The 25,542-nt window shown below is 43.1% G+C and overlaps 2 protein-coding genes across 2 annotated transcripts; both read right to left on the minus strand.

The window, feature by feature from the left end:
- Positions 1-85: 85 nt before the first annotated feature.
- LSM5 (LSM5 homolog, U6 small nuclear RNA and mRNA degradation associated) lies at positions 86-2,937 on the minus strand. The gene is made up of 5 exons (XM_056514438.1): positions 2,798-2,937; positions 2,255-2,350; positions 1,992-2,019; positions 1,306-1,378; positions 86-356 (listed from the first exon to the last, which is right to left on the minus strand). Exons 1-5 carry the CDS (start codon positions 2,841-2,843, stop codon positions 324-326), a joined length of 276 nt encoding a protein of 91 aa, XP_056370413.1. The 5' UTR covers positions 2,844-2,937; the 3' UTR covers positions 86-323.
- A 10,103-nt stretch (positions 2,938-13,040) lies between these two features.
- On the minus strand, positions 13,041-21,493 carry TMED7 (transmembrane p24 trafficking protein 7). The gene is made up of 3 exons (XM_056514031.1): positions 20,237-21,493; positions 17,769-18,014; positions 13,041-15,930 (listed from the first exon to the last, which is right to left on the minus strand). Exons 1-3 carry the CDS (start codon positions 20,402-20,404, stop codon positions 15,694-15,696), a joined length of 651 nt encoding a protein of 216 aa, XP_056370006.1. The 5' UTR covers positions 20,405-21,493; the 3' UTR covers positions 13,041-15,693.
- Between the last annotated feature and the right edge of the window lie 4,049 nt (positions 21,494-25,542).

Below are 25,542 nucleotides of genomic sequence, written 5' to 3' on the forward strand. Positions count from 1 at the left end.
CAATGGCAAGTGAAACACAATTGTCTTTTTGTACTCTATCAAGTAGTTATAAAATTATCTAACACTTACATAACAGAACACAGTAGCCAACAAAGAAAAACCATTTATTCAGAAGAGGTTCTTGTGTCTTTACGAGAAAGTCACAATTTCAACTTACAAAGTCAACATGACCACCAGCACCTTTCCTAAAGAGTTGTGATTTGTAAAATGTCCAGTGTGTAACCAAAGCAAGTGACCAATCCACACCCAAAGACACTTCTATCCCAAAACCCCTATTTAGATTTTGCTTATGTACATAGAAAGTACATATGAATATCACGTCTTCATACTTCAGGTCCTTCTCCTCCAGGAACCAGCTATAAAAGAGTAAGAGATTTTTGCATTAGCGCCATAGAGTTGAGCTTTACAAACCCATACATGACAGCTCTTGCTTAACAACAAACAGTTTAGGACACAGAGACTTCATGATGACCACAAAAGTGGCTTTTAGACTCTTCCCAGCAGAGGAAGTCAGTTATTGCCAGAGATGCCCAAACGAAAAAGGCAGTAGGGAGTAAATCAGCATAGCATCCCCTTGTGAAGGAAGCAAAGAACTGAAGAACAGAAAAAGAAATACAAATGGAAAAACATGAGGAAAAAAAAAAGGATTAATCACTTATTTTAATGGTATCTTCTTCATAATCAGCTGAGCACTTCTAGAGAGAAAGAGCTTCACTGGTTTTGGGATCAAAATAAGAAAAAGTCTAAAGCATGGACTTCCTGATATGGGAAGATATGTCCCCAAAACTTCCCAAGAGACAGGAGATCTAATGCAGAAATGTGCCTATGTCTTGCTGAAAATCCACCAGGTTCTAATCTAATCACCAGGTTCTAATTCTATCCAGCCTAACTGGATAGTAGGAATTTCACCCCAAACAAGGAGTCAGAACGTATGCTGTCCCTTCAACATGCAGAACAATAACCAAAGCAGAAAAAGGCTTAGAAATTAACACAGGATGGCACCTGCTCAGACACACAATGCAGAGGTGCAAGACAGGTAAAACAACACAATGGAGGCAATTCCTCATTCATACAGAGCCAACTTAGACTCAAATCTTCCCACTTGAGCCCTCCTTTTCCCACAAAATTAGTAATGCTCTTGTAATGGAATCCAAGCTTTGTGGCAGCTATGCAAACGAGATACGTTAAACTCCCTGATGTAACAGAACTGTCAGGGAAGTTCAGCTTAAAGGAGTTTGACTGTAATCAATCACCAATTGATTTACAGGCACAGAAAGTCAACACATGCAGCCCTTGATGACTCACCATAGTTATGTTATTTCCATTTAGCAGAATCTGGTCCAGCTTTGTGATTCTTCTGCCCTCAGGTGTGATCTCACTGAAGGAAATTAGAAACAGTATGTAAGAACACAGAACCAGGGACAATGGCTTCAGTTTTGACCACAGAAATCTCTGCATTAAGGTGACCATTGCTGGAACTAACAAATAAATAAGCCACACTGCAGCATGATCTTGATAAATGGAGCACCCAGGTACAGAAAGCTAACTGGCATGTAAAAAGGTGTCTTCTACTCAGTATGTGGAGATGTGTATTCACCCTCTAAAGCTTGTCAATTTCTCGAATATGACATATCAACACATTTACTTTGTTATGACAAAGTAAAAATATTTAAGTTTGCTACCTTGTTGAATCTCTGCCTAGGTCTTAAGGAAGTGTAAAATCAAATTAACTACTGGGAAGTTTGCCACACAACCCACGCAAAATTAAGACTAGAAATAGGATCCCCACACAAGCATAAGCCATGCAATAGCTACTCCATGGCATAGCTGCCCTGAACAGATCATTTCATATAGTTTTAAGTCCAAGGTTAATCTAGTCAGCTGGCAAGTATTCCAAATATGCAAAAACATTCTGCTAGCAGACCTCACACAATATTTTGCCTCAGTGAACCAAGAATTAAACAGCAACAAGAGGCAGAAAACATACTTACAATTCTGTAACATCTTCCAGCACCATATCTGAAAATTCAGTTTCAAGGAAAATAAGATTTTATTTTCCAGATTTTCAAGTGAGAATATTTAATGTTATTTTTATTTTAAACCAAAATGTGATTTTACCTGGAAGCTGAAAATATCAGAATACAAGTGATCCATACAAATAGGTTCTATTCACTGAACTCAAAACTCTCAAGAGCTATAAATTACTTAGGCCAGGGCATAAAGCAGACAGCCTTAAACTTCTATCAAAGGATACTGACAAAGTCATCAAATCCTAGAAGCGTCCCAACAATTTCTTTGTCGCTCTTCATCACGATGTGAATGCGTGAGCCGATGCACTTGTCCACAAGTTCTGTACATACACAGAAAAACATACGTTCTGCAAAGCAAGTCTTTAGTGCCTTACAGTTTTTTCGTGTTTATTTACACGAACAGAGACACGTTTCGCACACCCTTACGCATTCCCCCTCCATTCTCCCACACTAACCAGCCTGCCCCGACATCCTTATACCCACCGGCCGTCCTCCGACTCCCACAGCCCACCTCACGCCCCCGGACCCCAGCATCCCACACCTATTCCCTACTCCCACCCTTTCCGGGGCCTCAGACCGCGATTCCTCCCGGGCCGCGCGCGGGCCCCGCCGCCTGACGCTCCCGCCCTCGGCTTCCCGCCCGGCCCGGCCCGGCCCGGCCCGCGGAGGGGCCCGAGGAAGAGCCCGAGGAGGGGCCCGCACCGCCGCTGCCCCCGAGAGGGACCCCGGGCCCCGAGCGGGGGAACCCGGTAGCCGCCCATCGTTACCAAGAGGCAGGAGCTGGGACGGGTTGGACACCGCGCTCGCCGCCATGTCGGAACCGGCCCTGGCCAATGGCGGCCGCCGCCACCGCCCACACACGGGAAGGGCCGGGCCGGGCCGGCAGCCGCCCCGCTCCGCTCCGCCCCTCTCCGCCCCGCTCCGCTCCGCCCCGCTCGGCCCCGCTCCGCCCCGCCCCGCTCGGCCCCGCTCGGCCCCACTCGGCCCCGCTCGGCCCCGCTCCGCCCCGCTCGGCCCCGCCCCGCTCCGCCCCGCTCGGCCCCGCTCCGCCCCGCCCCGCTCGGCCCCGCCCCGCCCCGCTCGGCCCCGCTCGGCCCCGCTCGGCCCCGCTCCGCTCCGCCCCGCTCGGCCCCGCTCGGCCCCGCCCCGCCCCGCTCCGCCCGAGCGGTGCCGGCGGTGTGCCGCCGGTAGCGACGCTGCCCCTCGCAGGGCCGCGGGCTGTGTAGTGCGCGCTGTCAGAGCCCGGCAGTCACAGCATCGCGGAAGCAGCCAGGTTGGAAAAGACCTCTCGGATCACCGAGGCCAGCCAACCTGTCGACGAATCCCACCATGTCAACCGAAACACAGCACTGAGGGCCACATCCAGTCTTTCCTTAAGCAGCTCCGGGGACACTTACTCTACCACCTGCTTGATAGGGTAGTTACCTTGGGCAGCTTTTCTGTAAAGAAATTCCTGCTAATGTCCAACCTAAGCATCCCCGGCACAGCTCGAGGCTGTCCTCTCGTCCTATCTTTGCCACCTGAGAGAAAGAGACCAGCCCCTGCCTGTCTACAATCTGCTTTTGGGCAGTTGCAGGGAGTGATGAGTCCCCTGCATTTCCTTTCCTTAACATGAAATACCCCCAGCTCCCTCAGCAGCTCCTCAGAGGATTTGAGCTCCAGACCTTTCATCAGCTCTGCTGCCCTTCTGTAGACTCCCTCCACACCCTTCTTGCAGACAGGGCCCTGATGAAGAATTGTTTGCATCTGGTGGGTTAATACTTTTAATAATTTTGAAGAATGCTTATTCTTCACAACCATTGACCTATGGAACTGTACAATGTGTTTTCTGTAGGAAGAAGAATTGAAAAGAAACCAGCCCAGTTGTGCCGACTTTTACCAGTTCTAGACTGGCTGACTAGGCTGTCAGCTATGACTTTGGGGTCCCTGACCACCAGGGATCACCAACAAGACCCTCAGGACAGAAGAACACATGGAGAGAGGGGAGGGAACATATGTTAATGCCTTCAGAGAAATTATTCTCGTATTTGTGTTTCTTCTAGGAAAACCTATAAATATGTATGTAAAATACAGTATATAAACTAGAGCTTTCTCTGTACTCAGCATGAATGGGATTTTGGAGGAGATATCTCCTCATGCATCCAGCTGAATAAAGAATGCTGGCTTCTTAATGCTACGTAAGTGTTAAGGAGTTTTTATTTTTACTGATTTTTGGTAAGAGGCCCACAGCTGGGTCCAGGACTCAAGGTGTGGCCTCACCACTGCTGAGCACAGGAGTACAATCACAGCCAGGTGCTGCTGTCCCCACTGTTTCATGTGCAGATTTTCATTCTCCATACTTGTCCATTGACCCACTAGAGGTGGGTGTGTGGAAGATTTTTAAAGCCTTTCAGTAACTCCATCCCACCACAATTCCCAGGTGGTTTCATCTGCTCCCAATGGCCCCCGGGGGCAGAGACAGCCCTCTGGGCCTCCTGGGTGTGGGGATTGCTGCCTTGGGGCCAGTTAATACTGAGCAGAGCTGCACATGGTGGGCACTGGCTACCACCCTGCATCACAGGAAGCCCCATCCCTGCTCAGAGAAGGAGGTGCTCATTGGAACTGTGGACACTGGGGTCACTGGTACTCACCCCTTCTCCATCTGGTCCTGTCCTGCTGGGCACAGGCAGTGCCCACAGGAGTTGTGCCAGTGGGAAGGGGCCATGAAGGCCAGGCAGCATTCCTGTAGGAGCAGTAAAGCACTCAGTGGACATGGGGAGTATTCTGTTGGTGCCAGGGGAGGAAAGAAGGCATTGGCCAGAGCTTTGCAGGGGAGAGTGAGGGCACTGACTGCTTCCTTGCCATGAAACTGTTGGCAAGATGACACTGAATCCATTGATCCTCCATAGCCCAGCTCTTGAGATGGCCACTGCTCTTTGAAGGTAAGCATTTCAGCATCCCTAACTTCTTTCTCCAGGCTCCACGCAAGGATGTGCCAATTTTGCCCTGACACCAACATTTAATTTTGCACATGAAAATGAGCTGGCATTAGGACTCTAACTTGCTGTCCTTACTTATTGCAATTTTTATTTTCATTTCCCTTCTGGTATTTCCAAGAGGCATGGAACTTCAGCTGTATCTAGCTGTATCCTTTTTAACATTACATCAGTCTGCACTACATGCTCTTCTGTGCCTGTTTGCTTTCCCCAAGCTTCAACTTTTAATATTCCTCTGGGAGCCTTCAAATTTTTAGGGCCAGAAGCCTCATTTTCATTAAGATCAAAGTGCAGCCTTCTCCTCTTGTCCCAGAAGGCTTCCTAGTGGTCCATGGACCTAAGTCCTTGCTCTCTGCATCTCATTTGGGCACTAAGACTCTGGATTTCTCTATATTTGTGTCTTCATACATGGAATTGACAGTGTTTCATAGAATGCAAGGTCCTCATCCTCAGCTACCTGTCTGACAGCTGAAACTTGGCCCCTTCCATTGACCTGCATCAATGGAACAAAGATAGACCAAAATAACAATTTGTGACCCTGGAGCCTCTCATCTAGATGTTGCACAAAGCCTGCTGCCTTTATGCCCTGAAGCTGGCTGTCATTTGATTTGCCAAGCACAGGTACTCAGGTCTAGTAACAGAATTTTCTGACAGCATCAAGCTGCTCCTTGCTGTTCTTTATGCTCTTTGCTCCTTCAAGGTGCACTGCAATCCTTGCTTTCTTACCTAGGAAAATCAGACAGCCAGTGGAGAGCATAAGTTTCAGAGGACTGCTACTGCCCTGCGACTCTTTGGAAGCATTTCTCTCAGCTGCTGCCATTTGGAGAGCTCTCCAGCTGAGAAGACAAGTATCTTCTCCATACAAGCAGCAGACTCTTTTCCCATAGCCATCAACAGGAAACTGTCTCTTGTGAATAATCCCAACTCCTGCAGTGCTGACCTCTGGTGGGGGTGGGAGGGTCTCTGCCTTCTTGAAAGCCTGAATGTGGCACTGGGGACAGCTTGTGTTGACTGAACGTCTGCAGTTTTTCTGTTCAGCTAATTTACCTTCTGTTGTCCTGTCCCTTTAGCGCCGCACCTTACCTGGTGCGAACGGCCACAGCACTGTCTCTGTTTATGGTTCCCAGTGCTGCTCAGTTACTTTCCTTCACTTCTGCCTGGGTCTGGGGAAGATCTGGCCTTGCAGCCTCTACACTGCCTATACTTAACCTGTGTTCTCCATTTGCCCAGCCACTCTACACAAAAGTGCCAGACTGTCCTGTTCGCTGTCCTTCTTTGCTTCCTAGAATGACACTAAAGGCTTTCTCTTTTGGCTACTGACATGGAAACTCAACATCTGTCTTGCCTGCCCTGTGGCTGGGCTGCACGACTTCTGGTGTGAGATTATTGTGCTGCATTTAGGACCCAAATGAAAGATAATGTGTTTCCATGTCAGTAGAAAAAAACTAGTAGTAGAAAAAAAAAACTTAGTAGGAGGAAAAACTACAGATGTTCAGTCAACACAAGTTGTCCCCAGATGCTGACATCAATGTATACAGTTATTCTGAGAAAAGGGCAAGGGAGCACATGTGGAACTCAAAGTCAGAGCTACTTAAAAACTATGGAATCCAATCTTTACTCAGAGGGCCTGGTAGAGCACAGGAAGTATTATTTATTGGTCTAGAAAGTGTAAAGATGTGCTCAGAGTACCCAGCTAATCAGCTTCAGGAGTTTGCTGTTACGCTATGTTATCTCAAAGATCTTGTTGCATAAGCCATCCAGCAACAATTTTTGTCCTTGCAGGTTTCTCAATGTTGGCAGAAAAATTAGCAGATGACTCTTTGCATCCACTTGCTGTCTTGCAGTACTAATGCTAGAGACCAAAGATTGGGTATTTCTTTCACACCTGAAAGCAGTTTTCAGAAATGAAGATGTGAAGGAAAATCCTGACAGCCAATCAGCTAAATCAGCCAAACTGGAAGGTCAACACACTGAAATTAAACCTTCCAAATCAATGTTTTTTTTGAGGAGCTGGGATTAATGAACAGCCACCTGCTCTGCTTTAAGGCACCCTTGAGGGTGCAGCACTGCCTTCAGAAAGGTTGTCCATGCTGTCCTTTAGGTGGCATTTCAGCCTCTACAACTACAGCTCAAGGCTAGAGCTAGACACAGTTTTGAACCATCATCAATCACCACGGCCTCAAAGATACTCCATATTCCCGCAGGCACTGCCAAAGTGCTGGGAAGCAAACTGCTGCATCTCCCTCCTCCCTCTCCCTCTTCCCTGGCCTCCATGTGCCTTCACTCCCACTTCCCAGAGGTTTAATCCCTGATACCAGCCGTGCAGGCCTGGTGGGCTGAAAGCAAAAGCAAGAATAAAACTGAGGGTTATTAGGTTTCACAGGGTGGGTAGGGGGGTTGCTGTGCTGTCCTGGAAGTTTGAGATGGAGTTGAGACAGTCTTGCTCCATAGCCCAACTCAAGTATTGCCTTGGAGTTATTTCCATAAATTCAATGAGGAACTTGAGACAGAAAGATATGACCTCCTCAGATCCTCTGCCTAGTCTGCAGAATGGGGAAAAAAGAACCTTTGTTGCTCCAAATCCACATTAAAGGAGCTAGTGTTTATCATGCGGAAAGGAAATACCCATTCAAATGCACCTGTTTCTTCTGCCCATCTTTACCGCCGTCTGGGTATCCATATCTGGTTGATACAAAGATTGTGAAGGGCTCTGAAGGATAGCCACGAAAAGTTTGAAAGCATGGAGTTGCCAATCTATGTGCAGAGCTGTGATGGGTCTGCTGTTTCCAGCACAGCATCTTAACAGTGACCTAAGTGAGCAAGTCTGGGGGTGCAATGGCTCTGGGTGTTTCTGAATTTCATTCTTTCAACTTTATTTTCCATCACTGACCTTTGTTTCAGATCTGCTAAGGGTTTTCCAGTGGACTACTGTTTGGGGAATCTTCATTGAGACTTATGAGCTTGTATTTTAAAGGCAGGCCACTTGCTTGCCATTTGAGTTCTGAAGGTTGTAGTAGTGGCTGGAGGATGTTCTTTGAGCCCTTCCTGCATAAATGCTCATTTCATGGCTGATGCATCTGAAAGACATAAGATTTAGTGATCCAAATGATCCCTGTTTTTATCTTGCCATATTCCTAGGAGTTCAGTGGAAGTGGATGGTTCTGTATGCCATGAAATGCATAGATCTCCTGAGGAGGGAGTAGGGCCTCATGAGGAGAAGGCATATCCAGTCAGCTTAAATGCCAGGCTAGCCCCACTCTCCAGGGGCTTTTGTTACGACTTCAGAGCTACTTTCGTTCTAAACTTATTGGGAATTTAGGCTGTATCAGTATGCACCAAGGTATGACAAAGATGAAGGGATTTATCATTATCACTATTTGAGTATGGTAAAAGCCCATCAGAGCTTTCCCTATGCAAACATCCAGTACAGTGTTTGGTCTGCCAGTTAATGGAAATGACAGGCAGGAATACAGATTCTGCAGTGATTTCGGATGTTGAAATTCTCACATGATAGCAAGACACCCCGACTGTCTGAATGCCTTTCTGATCCTGTATTTCTGAATGCCTTCTGATCCTGAGCCTGGTACCTATCACCCACAGACACTGTTTTTCTTTATGCATTATTAAAGAAAATGAGTCAACAATGCACTTATTAGCACTCTCTACTCTAAATCAGTCATCCTTCCCTGTATGGAGTTTTACCTGTATGACTGCCAGAAGTTCAATATTTCTATTCAATTTTTACACTGAATTGGATTCTTTTGCCACGAGCGAGTGTCAGGATTTATGATCAGAAAGTTCAGTCCTACAGAGATGAGCTGAAGGTAGGCAGCATTCATGTGGCTTGGCATTCTTGAAGTGTATTGAATTACAGTTGCAGACAGGTGCCATTTATCCTATTTCTTTATTGCTATGCATTCAGTATACTTCTAAGAACTGCTTCAGTAAAATCACTGCTTCCAGTGAAGTGCTCACAAGCAATCCTAATTTATAGCAGTCCCGCTTCCACTCAAGGTCATGAGAAAATATTACGGAAAGGAAACAGAAATCCTGAGCCCAATCCCACAGAGTGATAACAGATTCCCAGGACACCCACAAGTGTTTTCCTCTACTGTTGACTGGACTGCATGCAGGACTCTTGGCTGCCAGCAGCTCAACTTTCAATTCTTGCGGTTTTGGGGGGAAAGTAAAAAAGAAGGTTTTGCTTTTGAATATTCTTGCAGTAAAGTATTGTAACCTGGAGGAAAGAAATGTTTTATACATCCTGTCATGTGCTGTGTTCCAATGTATTGTAAATCATAACAGTCTTTAATTGAAATTAAACTGCAATATTTAGACCAAAAAATGTCACATACTTTGCCTAAAAGCATTATTTTCTAATGCTTTATGAAGATCTTAATTTCATTTTGAAATTCAAGCAATTTCTTTCTAAGGTGAGGCTTGCAAGACATTGAAAATTCCATTTGCTGCACAATTCCACTTCATGAAGTGTAAATCTCTCGAGGCTTGATCTAAGGATTTGTGGAAGTCAGGAAATATGGACTCATTTTCTGCTCTGTGAATTTTTGGACTCTGGTGGCTTTTGTTCCTGAGCAAGTGTGGTACGGTAATAAGTGAGGTTTGAATGTCTTAGGCATCTCTGTGAGTGAAAGGCACATGCAGAATGGGTGGGCAGCTGACTATCTTAAGTTAGTAGCTCAGGACAATCACTGACACAGAAATGCAGAGTCACTGTGGGTTTGTATCAGTGCATTAAAGGCTGGTTTTAGATGAGGCAGAGTATTTCACAGGTGATGGCACGTCCTGGTCGTCACCATTTTCTATTCTTCACATTTCCTCCCTGCAGCAGCTGCCTGTTCTTCCAGCTTTCATCCACATTTTGACACATTTCTTCTAAGTTTCCCCAGGGCAGTTTTCATTGAATTCCTCATTATGTGTGTGCCAATATGCATTAGGAAGAGTTGATTCTGGTGTGATTTTCAGCTGCTATTTGCAGATTGCGCTGTGAACCTGTACTGGGGGCAGCAGCCACCAAAGGCCAGCAGCATCTCCAGAGACAGACCACCTCTTGTCCACAGCCTTTCTCCACTTTGTCCCATCTGTTCTCTCCCTTTCTTCCATGCTTTTATTAGTCCCTAACTCCTCCTCCTCCTCCTTTCCTTTCTGCCTCTCCTCAGCCCTCTTTCTGTCCCTGTTGAGTTACTTTCTTGACACCTAGGGGTACTGTGTTTTCCAAACACCAGAGGAAAAGATAGTGCTGTGCCAAAACAGCTCTTGTCTCATATCAGTGTTAGCCTTCCCAACCCCTTTTTCCTCATGTTTGACTTTTTCCAGGAAGAAAATGCTTCTCTTTTATATCAATATACTTTTTTTTTTTTTCTGTGTCTTATAAAGAATATTAATTTACAGTAAGGTCAGAATTAATCTGTTGTCCTTAGTGCCAGGCAAATCCCTGTACATAAATTTAGGAAGGAATGTCCAAGATACGCATCGAAACCATCCCTAACCAAAAGGTTCTTGCTAAAGCCAGGAATTCTCCATCAAGTAGAGGCCTCTCTAATATACAGCTGGTAATGGACTATGCACTGTCACATATGTCTGCAGAAGGTCACGGCATCCTTCTTGTGGAAATGCACAAAAAAAATACATTCAGCTATGGAAACCTGAACAACTGTCTTGGGTTGATGTGGCCAGGAATGTGTATTCTATCACCATCTGTTGAAGCCTTCTGGGGCAGTGATTCCTTATCTCCGTGGCACATACCATGTGCTAATGGGCCATCTTTAAGACCAGGTGGGGCAATCATCTTTATTTTTTCCACGACCCATCCTCCCTCCAGGAAGATATCATCTGTTAATGGGCCATTAAGTCCCACTGTATGACTGATAAAATTACATTATTCCATTGGGAGATGCTCCAGCCAGGTGGAGGAGACAAGCCTTTCCTACCTAGATAAAAACTGAGATTTTGGACACCACATTTCCACTGGATTCCAGAGGAAAACCAGACCTTTCCACATCATCCCTGGACCTTCAGGGAAAAACTGCACCCTTCTACAGCACTGCTTCAGCTGAACCATGTCTGCCACTGCAGGAGGATGCAGCCACCATTGAATGGGACTGCTACCAACACCCTGACTGACTGACGAGGTGTCAGGTTGTATCCTGACTCTTTTGGGGTTGGGATTGCTCTTTGTAATACTGCATTTCTATTTTAATTTTCCAGTAAAGAACTGTTATTACTAATTCCCATATCTTTGCCTGAGAGCCCCTTAATTTCAAAATTATAATAATAATAATTTGGAGAAAGAGGGTTTACATTCTCCATTTCAAAGAGAACCTTCTGCCTTTATTGGCAGACACCTCTCCTTCAAACCAGGACAACAATGCAGGCTGTTGAAGGGATGGCATCCTCCTGAACTGCTTCTAATGTGCTGTATTCTGAGCTGGACAGTGTCTCACAGTGAGATTCAGATCACAGAAAGGAGGAAGTTCTGTTCAATGACCTCTATTGATAACCACACACACAATGATCAGCAGTGAAATTAAGGAACCTAGTGTTCCTCTCAGGATTGTTTCTGCACACTGGTAAAACCACAGTTCAGAGGATTAATTTAAGGACTTTCCATCCTGAAACAGGAGGCTGGCAACAAAACTACAGCATAATCCATGCCACTCCCTTTCCTGTTAGTTCACCAGCAAAACAGCCTGTAATAAGAACCACAACATGGACACACAAGGCAGTTCACGTGCTTAAAAATGTGTTGCACACAATAGATGCTGACCAGGCCATTCATGTATGTTGGATTCTAACAGCAGGTGAAGAAGGTATGAGTGAGTCAAATCAATCTGCTTAGAAGTGTGGCAAAGTAAAACCACCCTATGTTTACGTAACATCTTTCCCCATGGAGTGCAACGTGGACTTTTTAATACAAATAATGAACATTTTGAGAGCTGTTACTGTCAAGAGTTTTTACTAAGCAAAGCTGAGTCACCACTTTCCTTCATGCCTCACAATACTTGATTGAAATCAGTAGTACCCTCAGTATGCACATAGCATAATCTTGCTTTTCTGGAACTTGATTCTGTAAGTCAAGGGGAAGAATGTGAAAGACTTTTCATCCATCTCATTTACGGCCTTTGTTAAACTCCGGGTTTGATCTCACCCCTGAAGGAGGTGGTTGTGCTTCACCTGGTAGTCTGGCAGTTCACAAATTGTTTAAATTTGTGGTGGTCCAGAGCACACTTCTATTCCCTCCTCAAGAAAAGTCTTCATCATCATCATGCATGCCCCTTAATCCACTGAGTCATCTTTTCACCTTGTCTAATTTTTTTTTTTTGGTAGGATTATCAGCTTGCAGCAGAAAAGCACTTCAGACCACAACTTACGTTACTTTAAAATCCTGGGTGCTGTGCACCTAAAAAAGCCTTGGACAACTACTTGGCCATAACAGTAACACACCACTGAAAGAGAACTTACCTATACTCCTAGACAAAAGCTTTTCTTAATCCAACTGCTAGATAAATAGCCTTGACATTTTTAATATATAGCAATTGACTTACCAAGAAGAGTAGTTCTGGAAGGCGTCCACACAAAACAATGACACCTACCGTATCTGTTCTTTAAACCTAAGCAAGGTACCTCAAATCACACATTCAGTTGAAGTTCCTGTCTTGTAATTGGAGACTAATTGAAGGCACCTTTCCAGTTCCCCCCGTACCTTTTTATCTACAGAATTAATGTGAAAAGATGCAGTAGGTCCCAAATAATTCCTGGCATCTGCAATTAAACACTTTGAATTCTACTCCAACATGAAGAGATTTATGAGTGTAACTGCCTGCATTACTGACATACTGAGCAAAGAGCCAATAACCAGACTACCTTGCTAAGCATGGCTGAAGTAACAATCAAGTGTCAGAAGGTAGATAAACTGTAATATGTTAAAACACAAGTTGACTATTCAAATTATAATTCAAAACTTTTCTGAAGAATAATGTTCCTAAACCCCCCACACAAACAAAACAGTAAGACTACATTCATATATTAATTTTTTATTTTCCCATACAATATTCACAGGGTCTGCTTTTTGTCTTATTGAAACTAAATTTCCCCCCCCATGCCCTCAAACTAAAGAACCGACATTTCAGGACACCAAAAAAAGTCTTGTAAACATAAAACATCCAACGCATAGCTGAAAACCAGAGCATTTAGCAATTAAAAACACAGTTATATCCCCTTTAACGCAGCGTGTTTTCTTGCGTGTCACACCATTAACCAAACTGTTCAGACTTTAAAAAGGTGTGGCTTTAACCAAAGGTCACAATGCACTTCTTTACCCACTGCGTGTTAGCATGTGTGTTTTATAATATCCTATTCAGTCAGTTAAAAACTATATACAGCTACGTTTAAACGTGTGTTTGTGCCATGTTTTTAACAACACAAAAATAAAGGCATTTTTAAGCTGTTGCTGCATATCATGCAGCAGGATGCCAGAGCACTGGTTCAGACACCCAACTTTAATGGAAAAGTCAAGTCCACTAAACCTCTGCTGTGGGAGTAACATTGAATGGAACAGTCCACTTCACACATTCAAACATTATGAAAGAGTAAAGAGACATATATGCGATAGCTGATCATCATCAGTTTCATAGCACTATTTACCAATTTTGCCAGCACACAGAAAAACTCAGTGGAAAAAAAAAACCCCAACACAATTCAAGCCTTCAAACAAATGCCTTTGTTGTGATTAAAGCTACATAACTAATATTCAAACTCCAGAAATAATGAATACTAGCAAAAGCAAATCATGTTTTCATTTGATACTTGCACCCAAAGTGTACCACTTGCTTCATTATTGTGTGCAATGCAGCACAAGAAGTACTAGACATCCCCTGCTGAACACAAGAAAGCATAGAGGTACAATCAAGAATATTGTGTGCAGGCACAGATTTGTATTGCAAGACAAAAGCAGACTTTTGTTTTCTCGTATTAGTGGTCTAACTGTTTCTGGGGAACCTGCATCCCAAAACAGGACTGCAGTATTCAAAATTCAGTACAGGACAGCAAAACTCTACATCCTGAATTTTACTTGAAGATTTTTAATCCCTCCATGACTTTCTAAATAATCTTTGAGCTGTCTGATGTTTTCCTTCAGTTTCCAAAAGAGAAGTCAGTTGACACCAGAATAGGGGCACTTTTATTTTTTTCAACCATGACATGATCTTAAAATCAAGTCATCTTAGATAAATTCTTCAGACTGCTCAAGTGTCACCTGAACATGTAATTTCAAATTTTTGCTAGAAATACTACAGGCAGTTAATAAGGATGTAGTACTCTTTCTCTGCTTGCCAAGAACTTATACAAAAAGCATCTTTTGATTTAGCTAGTAATACATGAGAAATTTTTCACTTTAATTTATTTTGTGTGCATTTAAGAATTGGTCAGCCTGCTTTTTTTCCAAAGTCATTTGAAGGAGTTTAGCCTTACTATGACCAGCTCAATTCAAGCAATGGGCATGTACATACATTTGCTACTTTCCACAACCAAATAAAATAGAATTTTACAGTACATATTCTACTGAAGACATGAGCAATGAAAACAATGTAACTCTAATAACTCTACCAAAAAGATAACCTGAAATACTTAAAACATTTCCTGACCACTAACAAAACAGAGTGGCAATTAGATGCACAAGGCTGTCATGCCTCAGTGCACCACACAGAGGAATATTTACAGCACTTGTGCAATGTAGTATCAATATCAAATTGCCCTCTTACTAGGAAAAAATTTAGTAAAAAGCTTTGTACGCGCCTAACACATAATATAACCTCATCCAGTGCTGGTGCTGTGCTACTTCTGGACTTAAATCCAAAAGGCAGCAGCAGCATATATGAGTACTGCACAGGTTCAATGACAAAGTTAGAAGACTCCCTATTCTACTGCATGTTTTTTACATAAACTTGGAAATTTGGATTTTTTTTGTATGCAGAAGTGGATTTCCTGAGTAGCCTCAGCTTACACTTTCTTAGTAAAACAAAAGTTGCAAAAGAGAAAATGTATTTATTTTAGTACAGAAGAATGTATGTTTAAGCAATCAGAATGAAGTATAAAATTCAGCAAATTCTGAAGATGAAGACTTTCCAGGCTGATAAAGATGGTGCACCACAATGTAGTGCCAAGTTTTTAATGATTTTACAAATATTTGTAAATTTGTAGATTTTTGCAATTTTGTTTTAAAACAGCAAATCAGAACAGTTCACTACAGTTAATCACATTTTCTTTTCTATAATCCAAGATATTCACCCTGAAAATGAAACGGCATTTTCATATATATCATCTCTCATATCTGACATTAGACTGTTGGGTTATTTTAAAGTGTTATACTGCAGTTGACTAATTGTACTGGTAAAAATCAAACTTGGTTTGGATTAGTATCAGTAAAAATAAAGAGAGACTACACACTGCCAGATATTTTAATATAGGAATTGAAACACTTAAGTTCCAAAGGATCCTTAAAAATATTTCAAATTATGTGTCCCTTTCATAACCTTTGGGTCTATTTTGTGGTTTTTAAGAGATAAGGAGTATACACATTTGAATGTTGCATATATTCAGACCTCTGTACCTACAGTTAATTGGAGAACCGCTAATCTTAATGAGTAACACACCTGAAGAATTGCTGCTACTGGTTAAGACCCGACGCGCGTTGTTGTGGTTCTTTTATCCGAGAAGAAGCTTTTCAGGAGGAATACCTGCCCGACACTAACAACAAGCAGAATGATTGCTTCCCCTATTGACCAGTAAGCCACTCTTGTGTTTAAATCCTCTGCTCTGCTGCGGCCCTGCGCTTCCCTCAGGCGGAAGTGAGTCTGATAATCGATGACAGACTTCAAAGCTTCGTGAATTGAAACGCACGCAGACTCCATCTGGAGAAACAAACACACAACACAGAGTTAAGAACCCGCTAGTGGTTTGATATTTTAAATGAGGAGACATGTAACTTTGAAAGCTAAGAATTAATTCAGACCCATGTCAGATAGAAATGGTGTAAATACAGTAAAATGTAACTTAAACTGATGAAGCTTCACACACAAAATGTGATACTGTTAAATGCAGAAGCAGATAAAACCACAGAACTAATAAAAAGCAATGAGCTCTGAGAATTAATGAACAAATTCCAAATTCATACCTGGATTCAAAATGAACCTCATAAATATTTTTGAAATGTCAGTGACTCTCCACAGGAAAACAAGCAGTTGCTTATAATATTAAGATACACACAGCATATATTAAACGCCTCTGTTTCACAAATATGACTCTTCATTGATTAATTCTCACTCAAGCAGTATAATATCTCTTCTGTTGTCAAGAGACTATTTTCTTAGTCGTGTACACAAAAAGTGGTTAGAGAAGGGACAATTATTATCCTTCAATACCATGCTCATATAAAAATACTTACCAACTTGGCCAACTTCATAATTTTTCATTTAAAAAAAAAAAAAAGCACTATTGGTTTTCCAAGCCCTAGATAATTTTTTATATTAACTTCTTGCAGTTTCAGTTGATCGACTGCAAGTAAAAGTACTCCTCACTGTGTTTTGACCACTAAGAGATTAATTAGTCAATAGATCTTCAAAAGACTTATTTTCTACTCACAATTTAGGTTTCTCTTTAATGGTTTAAAATAGTATTTCCTGAAGACCAAACAGAACAAATTATTATAAAGGAAGTGTTTAATGCCCTTTTAGGGCTGTTCTCAGTCACTTATATCTGAGCCTAACCATATTTTCCAGTCAATGACTTTTAAGACATGTGTCTGAAAAAGTCTACAATAATCTTCTCGGCAAAATTCAGGATGAGTTTTTCCAAACTAAGTTTTGGTATTGGTAAATTGTAGAAACATCCCCTGCATGATTTGCACAAGAGATTTAAACACAAGCTCACTCTGGTTTTATGAATTTACCATTAACTGTTCCCATGAAAGTCTACCTGAATTTAGTCATGCCACAAACCTGACCAGAACTGCAAAAATAACCTCATTACCAAAGAAGCAAGGAAAAAAAAAATAACAGATACAGTATCAAGAATCTGAATGCAAAATAAAGCACTGTAGGAATTAATGAAATGTTCCAAAGGAAGTTTTAAGGTACTTAGATTGTGTAGAGGTGGTACAAAACTGTAAAATCCTGAAAATACAGTAATAAATACATAAAAATGCTCTGACACTCTGCAGACTTATAAAGCCTAAATATCTAGAAGTCAGATAAATTAAGCTGACTTTATTAATTTATTTTTCTAGAATTTCTTTTTCCATTTTAAAAAAAGTAGTTACATAAGTCCTCCTTCTAAGAAAATACTCTACTGTTTTAAATACAGAAATAATTCCAAGAATTTCTCCAGAGCCTGGAATTTTTTTAAACCCTATTCCACCAATATCTAGTTTGTGAAATCCACTGTGTCATTAAAAGGACATTCTCTTAGAAACTTCAGAAAAATCCCACCAACCAAACAGAAAACCATCAAAAAACCCCCTAACAACAGTGGTCTTAAGTTTCAGTCCTAATCTCCCCTTGAACATTTGGTGATTCCTTCTCAGCTCTGCGTTCTATGGATCTTATCTTTACAAAGAAAACCTATCTGTTGAAATTTAGAATATTTTAAAAGATTCATTTATTTTCAAAAGTGATGCAAATAACTAAAGCAGCAGAACCTGAAGGAAATTGCCTTCACCTAACAACTTCTGTCAAGCACAGCAGCATTTTACCTGGGTAAGTGCAGTTACTCTGTTCTCACTAGGAAACAGAGGTGGATCCTCTCCAACCTGGAAATCGAAGTACACAGTTTTGTGTGTGAAAGTAGAGAACTCATTGCTGAAGCAGAACTTGTATGTTCCATTTCTGGATGCAGTAAATGTGAAGCTATCATACTGTTTCTTCATCTCTTTGTACAGTACAATGCCATCAGGATCTTCCAACCGACAGTCAACATCATAATGACCTCCAGTGATCACCTGGAAACAAAACCCAAGAAATCGTCTTTTTAGAAAAAAATGGACATTTATAAATTTCTTCTAAGAAGTATAGTCTGGCAGGTGAAACTGCAAAGCTTTTTGCCTTGTTTTAAAATATAATGTATTCATTTGAGAATCTTTCAAAGCAAGTCTGCAAAATTATCTTCCCACGAATGACACACAGAAAATAATTTAAAATGCTTTAGGTTCAGCATATGCAATGTCAGCTGTATTTTCAAACCCTTAGGAGAGCAATTTTAGTTACTTTGTTATTACTAACTGTACAATAGCAAAGGCTACAGTAGGATGAGGCAGCAAAGACATGACTGTAATGAGTCTGACTTTTGCATTAAGTCCTCTATGGAATTGGTTCATCCAGCTGAGATTGCTAACATGCAGCAAGACACTTCCTTCCTGTGTGGCTAGGAAAGTGCAACTGCCCTACTCTATCAGCTGCATTAGGCTGCAGGAATGGTGTTTGACCAGTAGAACAGGAATTTCAATCTGTCCAGTTTTCCTGTCTGCTTCTGTCAACAGAGCAAGGCTGTGGGGGACCTGCTGCCCCCCTCCTGCAGTTAGACACAGGAGTTCTTCCAAAAAACAGCACATCCGGACAAGGCCTGCAACTGACTAAAAATCTCTTGATTGCCCCAAGGGGCTTTTTGAGGTTTTGATTACTACCTGGATTCTCCAGAGACTGACAGGGAATTTAGGCATTCACTTTATATTCTGATGACTCTTACCATAGCAGTTTTACGCTTTATCTTTGCTGCACACTTTTTACTTTTAAGATAAAGCATGCTGAAGGAGGAAGAAGACTTATTTCATATGTGTGCAGAAATCACTGAAATATGTGTATTTGCATTTCAGTCCACCTGGCACTGTATAAATGCTCATCAGTTTACTGAAGTACCAAGTTATTAAAATGATTGCATTAGTGCTACAACTGAAATAACAGACTGGAACAGCAGCTCCTCCACAAAAGCAGTTTTAAAAATATCCAGTTGGCAAGCAATAACACAGCTCTTCATTTCTGAAACACAGCCTACAATTTGGTAAGGGTGTGTTTTTTGACAATTGCATGGAATTCACTTGCTTTCAGCTGTGAAGGCACACTGAAAATATCGGTTTACATAGAAGTAGTAAAGACTGGCCAGCGCTTTAAAGTTCCCCCAGGATTCCTTGCCACAGAACTTGCTTGTGCCTCCTGTCGGCCCTTGAGACAAGGACACTTCCACAGCACTTGAGGCTGCCAGTGGCTGGCCAAATCCAGACTTTTCTTTTAGCAGTGCTAATCCTGTTCTGGTCACCAATAAAAGTGGCAACAGCAGGCTTATCTGTCCAGCGATACCTACTTCAAAACTGCAGGGGAAAGTACTGCACAGAAGACTGTATCGAAGAACGAGGGACAAGAAATATTTGGGTAGGGAAAAAGATACCCAGGACCTAGACCACATAGGACAGGTTAACACGGACTGGTATTTGGCAGCGACATTCCCCACATATACTTGAGATGGAACAGCAACAGAGAAACTAGAAACAGGACTTCAGCAAGAAAAGTCAGCCCATAAAAATTACACAATCCTTTCAAAAGCTCCCAAAAATAACTGTGATTTTTGTCATCGGGAACGACTTTTATCTCATGCTGTTGCAGTACTTAAAGTGACTTCATCCACTGAAGTGACAGACTGAAAGGTTCCAACCCTGCTGATACACTCAGAAGCACCAAAACAGTGATGCTGCACTGCATCCTTCTCCTATCATCCTTTCACATTTTAGTACGTAACCCAAATCTGAACTGTACCCTGAAATATGAAACATTAGCTCTTAAGATGTGCTGTGCTCATCCTGTCGACGTTCCACAAACCCCAAGGATATCACATCTGAGGCACCTCGTCGGCCAGACGCGCTTTAGGTATTCCCTGTGCTGTTCAGGTGGGGAGCTACATGGCAGAGACCAGGGCACAGACACCGCCATTTTTCAGGGCCAGCTCCGTGTCCCACTCTGTCCTGCACTACACGGAAGGCTCCCAGCTGCTCCCGCAGTTTTCCCTAGTCAAGCTGGAGACCTCCCAGTGGGCCCAGGCGCTGCTCCCTTGCCGGGCGCTGTTCCCAAGTTCTGCCTACAGGGAGGGAGCTGAGTGCGAGCCCCCGGCAGCGGCCTGGCCTCGGGGCTCGGGGCCCAGCGCGGCGCCACGCCCGGGCTCTCCCCGCCGGGGTACCTGGAACTCGAGGGTGCACTTGGTGCCCTGCGCGATCTCCTCGTAGAAGCACTGCTTGGCGTTGTCGGGCAGCTCGAACGTGATCTCGGAGGCCCGCGCCGCGCAGGCCGACAGCGCCCACAGCAGCAGCAGGACCGGCAGCGGACCCCGGGAGCCCCGCGGCGACATGGTCCGGCGCGGAGAGAGGCGAGGAGGTGAAGAGGGCGCGGAGGGGCCGCGGGGCGCGGGGCTCGGGGCTGCGGGCGGGACGCGGCGTGGCCGAGGCGACGGAGCGGCGGCACCCGGAAGTGCCCGCGCGGCGGCAGCGGCTCCCGGAGCGCTTCCGGGACGTGTGGCGGCGGGGAAGGGAAGGGAAGGGAAGCGAAGGGAAGGGGCGGGATAGCGGCCGCCATGTCCTGTCCCTTTTCCGCCGTCGTATCGCCGCTGGAGGCCGGGTGCCCGCGCAGCGCCGTTGCCCTCAGGTTAAGTTTGCTGAGGGTCCCGCTAGGCCCTAAAGCTGGAAATGGCACACGCAAAGAGCGACCGCGGTCTCCCCGAGAAGCAGAACACACGGGGAGGAGTCTAGAGAGTTCTGCTGCGCGTATCCCTGAACGTTCATTGCAGAGAATGAATCGGAGATGAGTGAATAAACACAGATACAAAACATCGATTAAGGTGCTCACGCTGATTGCAGGACTGTCGACTTTCAAGTTCAAGTCGTGAAGTCGTAGAACGTTAAAAGTTGGAAAGGATGTTAAAGATGAGTCCCAAGCCACCTGCCTCAGGCAGGGACACTCCCGCTAGGTCGGGTTGGTCAGAGCCCCATCCAGCCTGGCCTTGAACGCTGCCAGGTTTGGAGTATCCCCAGCCTTCCCGAGCAACCTGTTCCAGTGTCTCAGCACCCTCGCTGGAAGTAATTTTTTCCTTATGTCTAACCTAGATTTCCCCTCTTTCAGTTAGCACCCATTATTTCTTGTCCCGCCACAACAGATCATGATGAACAGTTCCTCTCCAGCTTCCCTGTATATACTGCCAGTTTGCTATGAGGTCTGCACGCAATCTTCCTTTCCTCTAGCCCCAGCATTCACAGCCTTTCTCAGTTATTTTTACAAATTCAAAAAAAGGAATCAATGATACCCTTCATTCTATTAAGTGCTGTGGCAAATCAGGCAGAGTAGGAAAAGGAAAACTCAGCTCAAACCTCCCAGGCAGGAGCATGGGATGCACCCATTTGCTCCTCTGGAAGAGGGGCTGAACCTGCATGAAGTACCTATTGCCAAAAGAGGCACCACACTGGGGTACTGCTGTATAATCCTCTAGCCTTGAAGAGAGAAGTCCTGTGCTAGCTTGTGAAATGTGTGACTGCGTAAGGAACCTGGGCATCAGTTCGAGGGCTGTGGATTTCACAGGGCAGAGGTGCCCAAAATTCATATGTAGAAGCCTCTGATAGATTTAGTGGATTAAAGTGACATGGCGGATGCTTTACCAAGTACCCACCTTACAGCTGAGACAGATATTATCCATTTACAACTAATCCTCGATGTTTGCTGTTTTCAGTTCAACGCACTGTTTTATTTTAGATGGTGTTTAAGTGTTGTTTGATAGCTGAGATGGCTCAAAAGCAGGTTGTATATCTGGGCCACACGATGCAGCTTCAGTCATTTAACCTACATCAGTCACCGCAGGCTTGTAGAAACTGTATCAGCTAGTCACTTCCTTCATGTGGCAAGAAATAAATTTCAGGAGGACTTCCTCTGTGATTTGTCACAGCGGCTGAAGTGATTGTGTACATCTTACTGTTTCCTAGTTAATTCTTTCCAGCTGTTTTCTTAAAGTTTCACTGAATGGGCAAAACATAGTTTATCTAGGAAATGACTGGAAACCTATCACCAAATAATCGAATAACAGCACAGAAGGGGAAAGATACAGAGCAGGCAAGAAAAGATTCTGGTGACACCTGTAGAATAAGCAAAAACTCAGATGATGTTCCAATCCCCAAAATAAATCAGCAAGAGCAGATAAGATTACATCCTTTTCTTTTTGGATTGGGGTCAGAGATTATAAGACATCAACAGAGTGAAGAAGGCAGACTGCATCCAAGAAGCTCTCAAGCCTGGTCCCCTTAACCCAGGTGACTCCTCATTACAGCTCCACGAGGCAGAGCTGACAGCACTAACTGCATAGCATCAGCTCCTCTGTGTGGTGTGCTTGCAGCTCCCCTGGTGTAGGTTTGTTAAGGACTAATTGCTTTATATATATAGCAATCTTGGTAGTAGTTGAGAGCTAGCTACTACCATTATGCATTTCAGTAATTCTTTCGCAGCTTGAAACTGAAGTAAGTTCAATAACTATAATAGTAAGTTCAATAAATATATTTTAGAGGGAGTCATATGAAGAGTTTTCCTTTTCTGCTGGACAATCAGTTTGAGCAGGGTGAGACCCAGTTTCAGGTGCTCTCAGCATAGTTCTTGCCTGAGAAAAATCTTTATAGTTTTTTTTCTCTATTATGACAGAATATTTGCAAATGGAAGTTTGTATTACAACTTCATCCATGCACTCTTACATACATACATGACTTTATTAATGATCCTTTTACCTTACATGCAAAGTCAAAGACTAGGAAAAAACCCAAGGATTCATTTTGTTTTTCCGTTGGTTTGATTTGTATGTTGCTGCTTTCTGTGTGCAGAAAATTAAAATTGACAAATGACACGTGTTTCTTGTGCAGACAGGTAAAACATGCTCTCCTGAAGACTGCTAATGAACCATAGTTGTACAAGGAGTTCTTACTCCTTCAAAAACACACAGAAGCCGCTGCAGAAAGACCAAAGAAATCTGCAAAATGCAGGATATTCAGGTGATAGTGTTTCTTCTTTGCTTAGTAGCTGAATCAAGTTTCTAATGTTTTCTCCTGAAGTAGAGACCTTTTACCCATGTTAGAGGTTGTAGATACGGAAGCAATTGCAGACTTATAAAATAAGAACTTATGACTGAAATAACATTTCCTGTTATTTAAATAGTGAGACAGGAAAAAACCTGTTTTTCACCTTTACAGTCCTTTAGTACCTTTCCAGAAATCTATTTGTGTGTAACTATTTTTAAGAATCCACTTTGTCATTTTAATTTAATTCGCATTTAAAGCATATTCCACAGTATACTTTATCTTGATACTCAAATTACCTAAAATGGTAAAGTTTCTCCATTTTAAGTACCTCTGCTTTAAAAGCCTTTGCTGTCGGCTTGCTTTGGCAGATTTTTTATAAAAAGTAGACCTTGATATCAAGATAATTAATTCCTCTTTACTTCCCAGTACAGTGCCTAATTTTGGATAGGCTAAAATTACTGAAATAAGCCAGACAGGCCAAAATCCAGATTAATCTTTCTTTTCACTGGCCTTTGTACTTTAAAAAGCAGCATTGAATAACTCTGCCACCTGCAAAAAACACTTGAAGTGCAGTCAAGTATACTAATACATTTTCGTCACGCCATTTTTGTGTGATTTGTGCAAAGTCATGCTGTGGAGGAGAAAGTCACTGGACCTTAAAAATGCTTGAATATATCCTTTTTTTCAAGGTTCAGTGCATTTTCTAACCTCTGTTCTCCTGTTTCCAAAACTGCAGTGAACAAGAAATGAGCTTGTTTGGGTCTAAAAAGTCAGTGCACTACTGTCTGTGCTTGTGTTAATTGATTACATAAAAGCCCAAACACCTTCAAACAGAATACACCAAGAAAATAACAAATTCAAATAAATGTTTTAGATGAAAACCAAATGCAGGTGCACCCAAAATTAAGCATTTACTGTCTTTCCACATGTGCAGCTTCACAGAGGAGCAGGCTGGGAGCTGCTGCAGTGCAAGGAGTTGGAAGAAGGGAGAATTTTGGGAAAGCTGTGACCCCTCTTACCATCTGAAATACTCCACATGCACTCTTGCAGAGTCCTGAGTTATTGACAAGAACAATTTGTGAGCCTGTATTCGTATTAACACAGTCCTTTGATTTTCAGCATCCTTTGAAAATATGTTTGTACATAAGAATGTCAAATGGATTAGAATTTGTTTCAAAATGCCCATTCTGTGGTGGTTTATTTTTTGTTTGTTTGTTTCTTTCTTTGTTTTCAGACTAGGTAGGAAATTCAACATGATTTCAAATGTTGGAAAAAGTTTTTACTTGTAGGTTCAAGGTGAGACCTGTAGGGACACGGGCCTGCTGCTTGTTCTGTGACACGCAAGAGGGAGCTCTTGGTCACCACAATTTACACAGAACCATGGCATCATCAAATGGTTGGGGTTGGAAGGCAAGTTTAAAGGTCATCTAGTCCATGCCCCTGCAGTGAGCAGGGACATCTTCAATTAAATCGGGCTGCTCAGAGCACCATCTGACCTGACCTTGAGTGTTTTCTGGGGTGAGGCATTTACCACCTCTCCAGGCAAGCTGGGCCAGTGTTTCATCACCCTCATGGTAAAAATCCTCTTCCCTTTAAATAAGTCTAAACCTACCCTCTTTCAGTTTAAGATCATTACCCCTTTAGTTCCCTCTTCTCAATTTTTGTTCAAAGTATATTCAGCATGTAAGGTTTTCTCCCTGTCAAACTAGGTCTTTCAATTCAGTGATGAATGGATATCAGAAAGCTAAAAATATTGAAATAAATAGTGGCAATCTTGGCCAAACATAATGTAGCATAGCTCAACAGAATGCAACACTCAAGGCCTACACCTTGTTCAAGCTCACAGTTCAGCAGTGGAAGCCCCAAATCCCTTTAGGTACTCCATGTAGGAGTCCATGCGTTTAACCTACAGAGATCTTCAGCAATGGGCCTTGGAAGCACCCATCTTCTGAGCAGGGAGGGAGCTGCAAAAGCTGCTCCATGGAGAATGAAGAAATGTTACTCCATGGGAAACGACTGACATTTCTCTGTTCTGGCATCCGTGGCAGATGTGACCTGCTCTCAGCAATCTCTGGCTGACATTAACAGTACCCAGTCTTCTCCAGAGACAGGTGTCTTCCCCCGTCCTGTTACACAGCATGTAGTGCTAGGGTACGACCGTAGGACCATCCGGAATTTTTCTGGTTTCTTTAGGACTTGGAGTGCAGAGGAATGAAAGGTCAATTCCTGTTAGTCTGAACCTGGACATCAGTGGACAGTGTAAAGGGGAGGGATCTGGGGAAAGGCTGAAAAGCCCAGGGAGAGACAATGAATGGCTGCACTGAATTAGATAGGAACCCCAAAGGATGCCCTAGCCAGATTTTAAACAAAGCATTTTAACATTCCTTCTCACAGCACTCCTCCCAGTGGCTCAGCTTTTGTTTTGGTTTGTTTTTTTTCCTTC

Source organism: Oenanthe melanoleuca, chromosome Z (assembly GCF_029582105.1).
Source record: "Oenanthe melanoleuca isolate GR-GAL-2019-014 chromosome Z, OMel1.0, whole genome shotgun sequence".
NCBI classification, from domain to species: domain Eukaryota; kingdom Metazoa; phylum Chordata; class Aves; order Passeriformes; family Muscicapidae; genus Oenanthe; species Oenanthe melanoleuca.

Excerpts from the sequence above, each read along its gene's own strand:
- LSM5 (XM_056514438.1), bottom strand. The coding sequence starts at position 2,843 with ATGGCGGCGAGCGCGGTGTCCAACCCGTCCCAGCTCCTGCCTCTTG. Across the intron at positions 2,020-2,254 it reads AGGATTTGATGACTTTGTCA|ATATGGTGCTGGAAGATGTT; the intron begins GTATCCTTTGAT and ends CTGAATTTTCAG. Across the intron at positions 1,379-1,991 it reads CTGGAAGATGTTACAGAATT|TGAGATCACACCTGAGGGCA; the intron begins GTAAGTATGTTT and ends AATTTCCTTCAG.
- TMED7 (XM_056514031.1), bottom strand. The coding sequence starts at position 20,404 with ATGTCGCCGCGGGGCTCCCGGGGTCCGCTGCCGGTCCTGCTGCTGCTG. Across the intron at positions 18,015-20,236 it reads AGTGCACCCTCGAGTTCCAG|GTGATCACTGGAGGTCATTA; the intron begins GTACCCCGGCGG and ends TTTTGTTTCCAG. Across the intron at positions 15,931-17,768 it reads GAGTAACTGCACTTACCCAG|ATGGAGTCTGCGTGCGTTTC; the intron begins GTAAAATGCTGC and ends TTGTTTCTCCAG.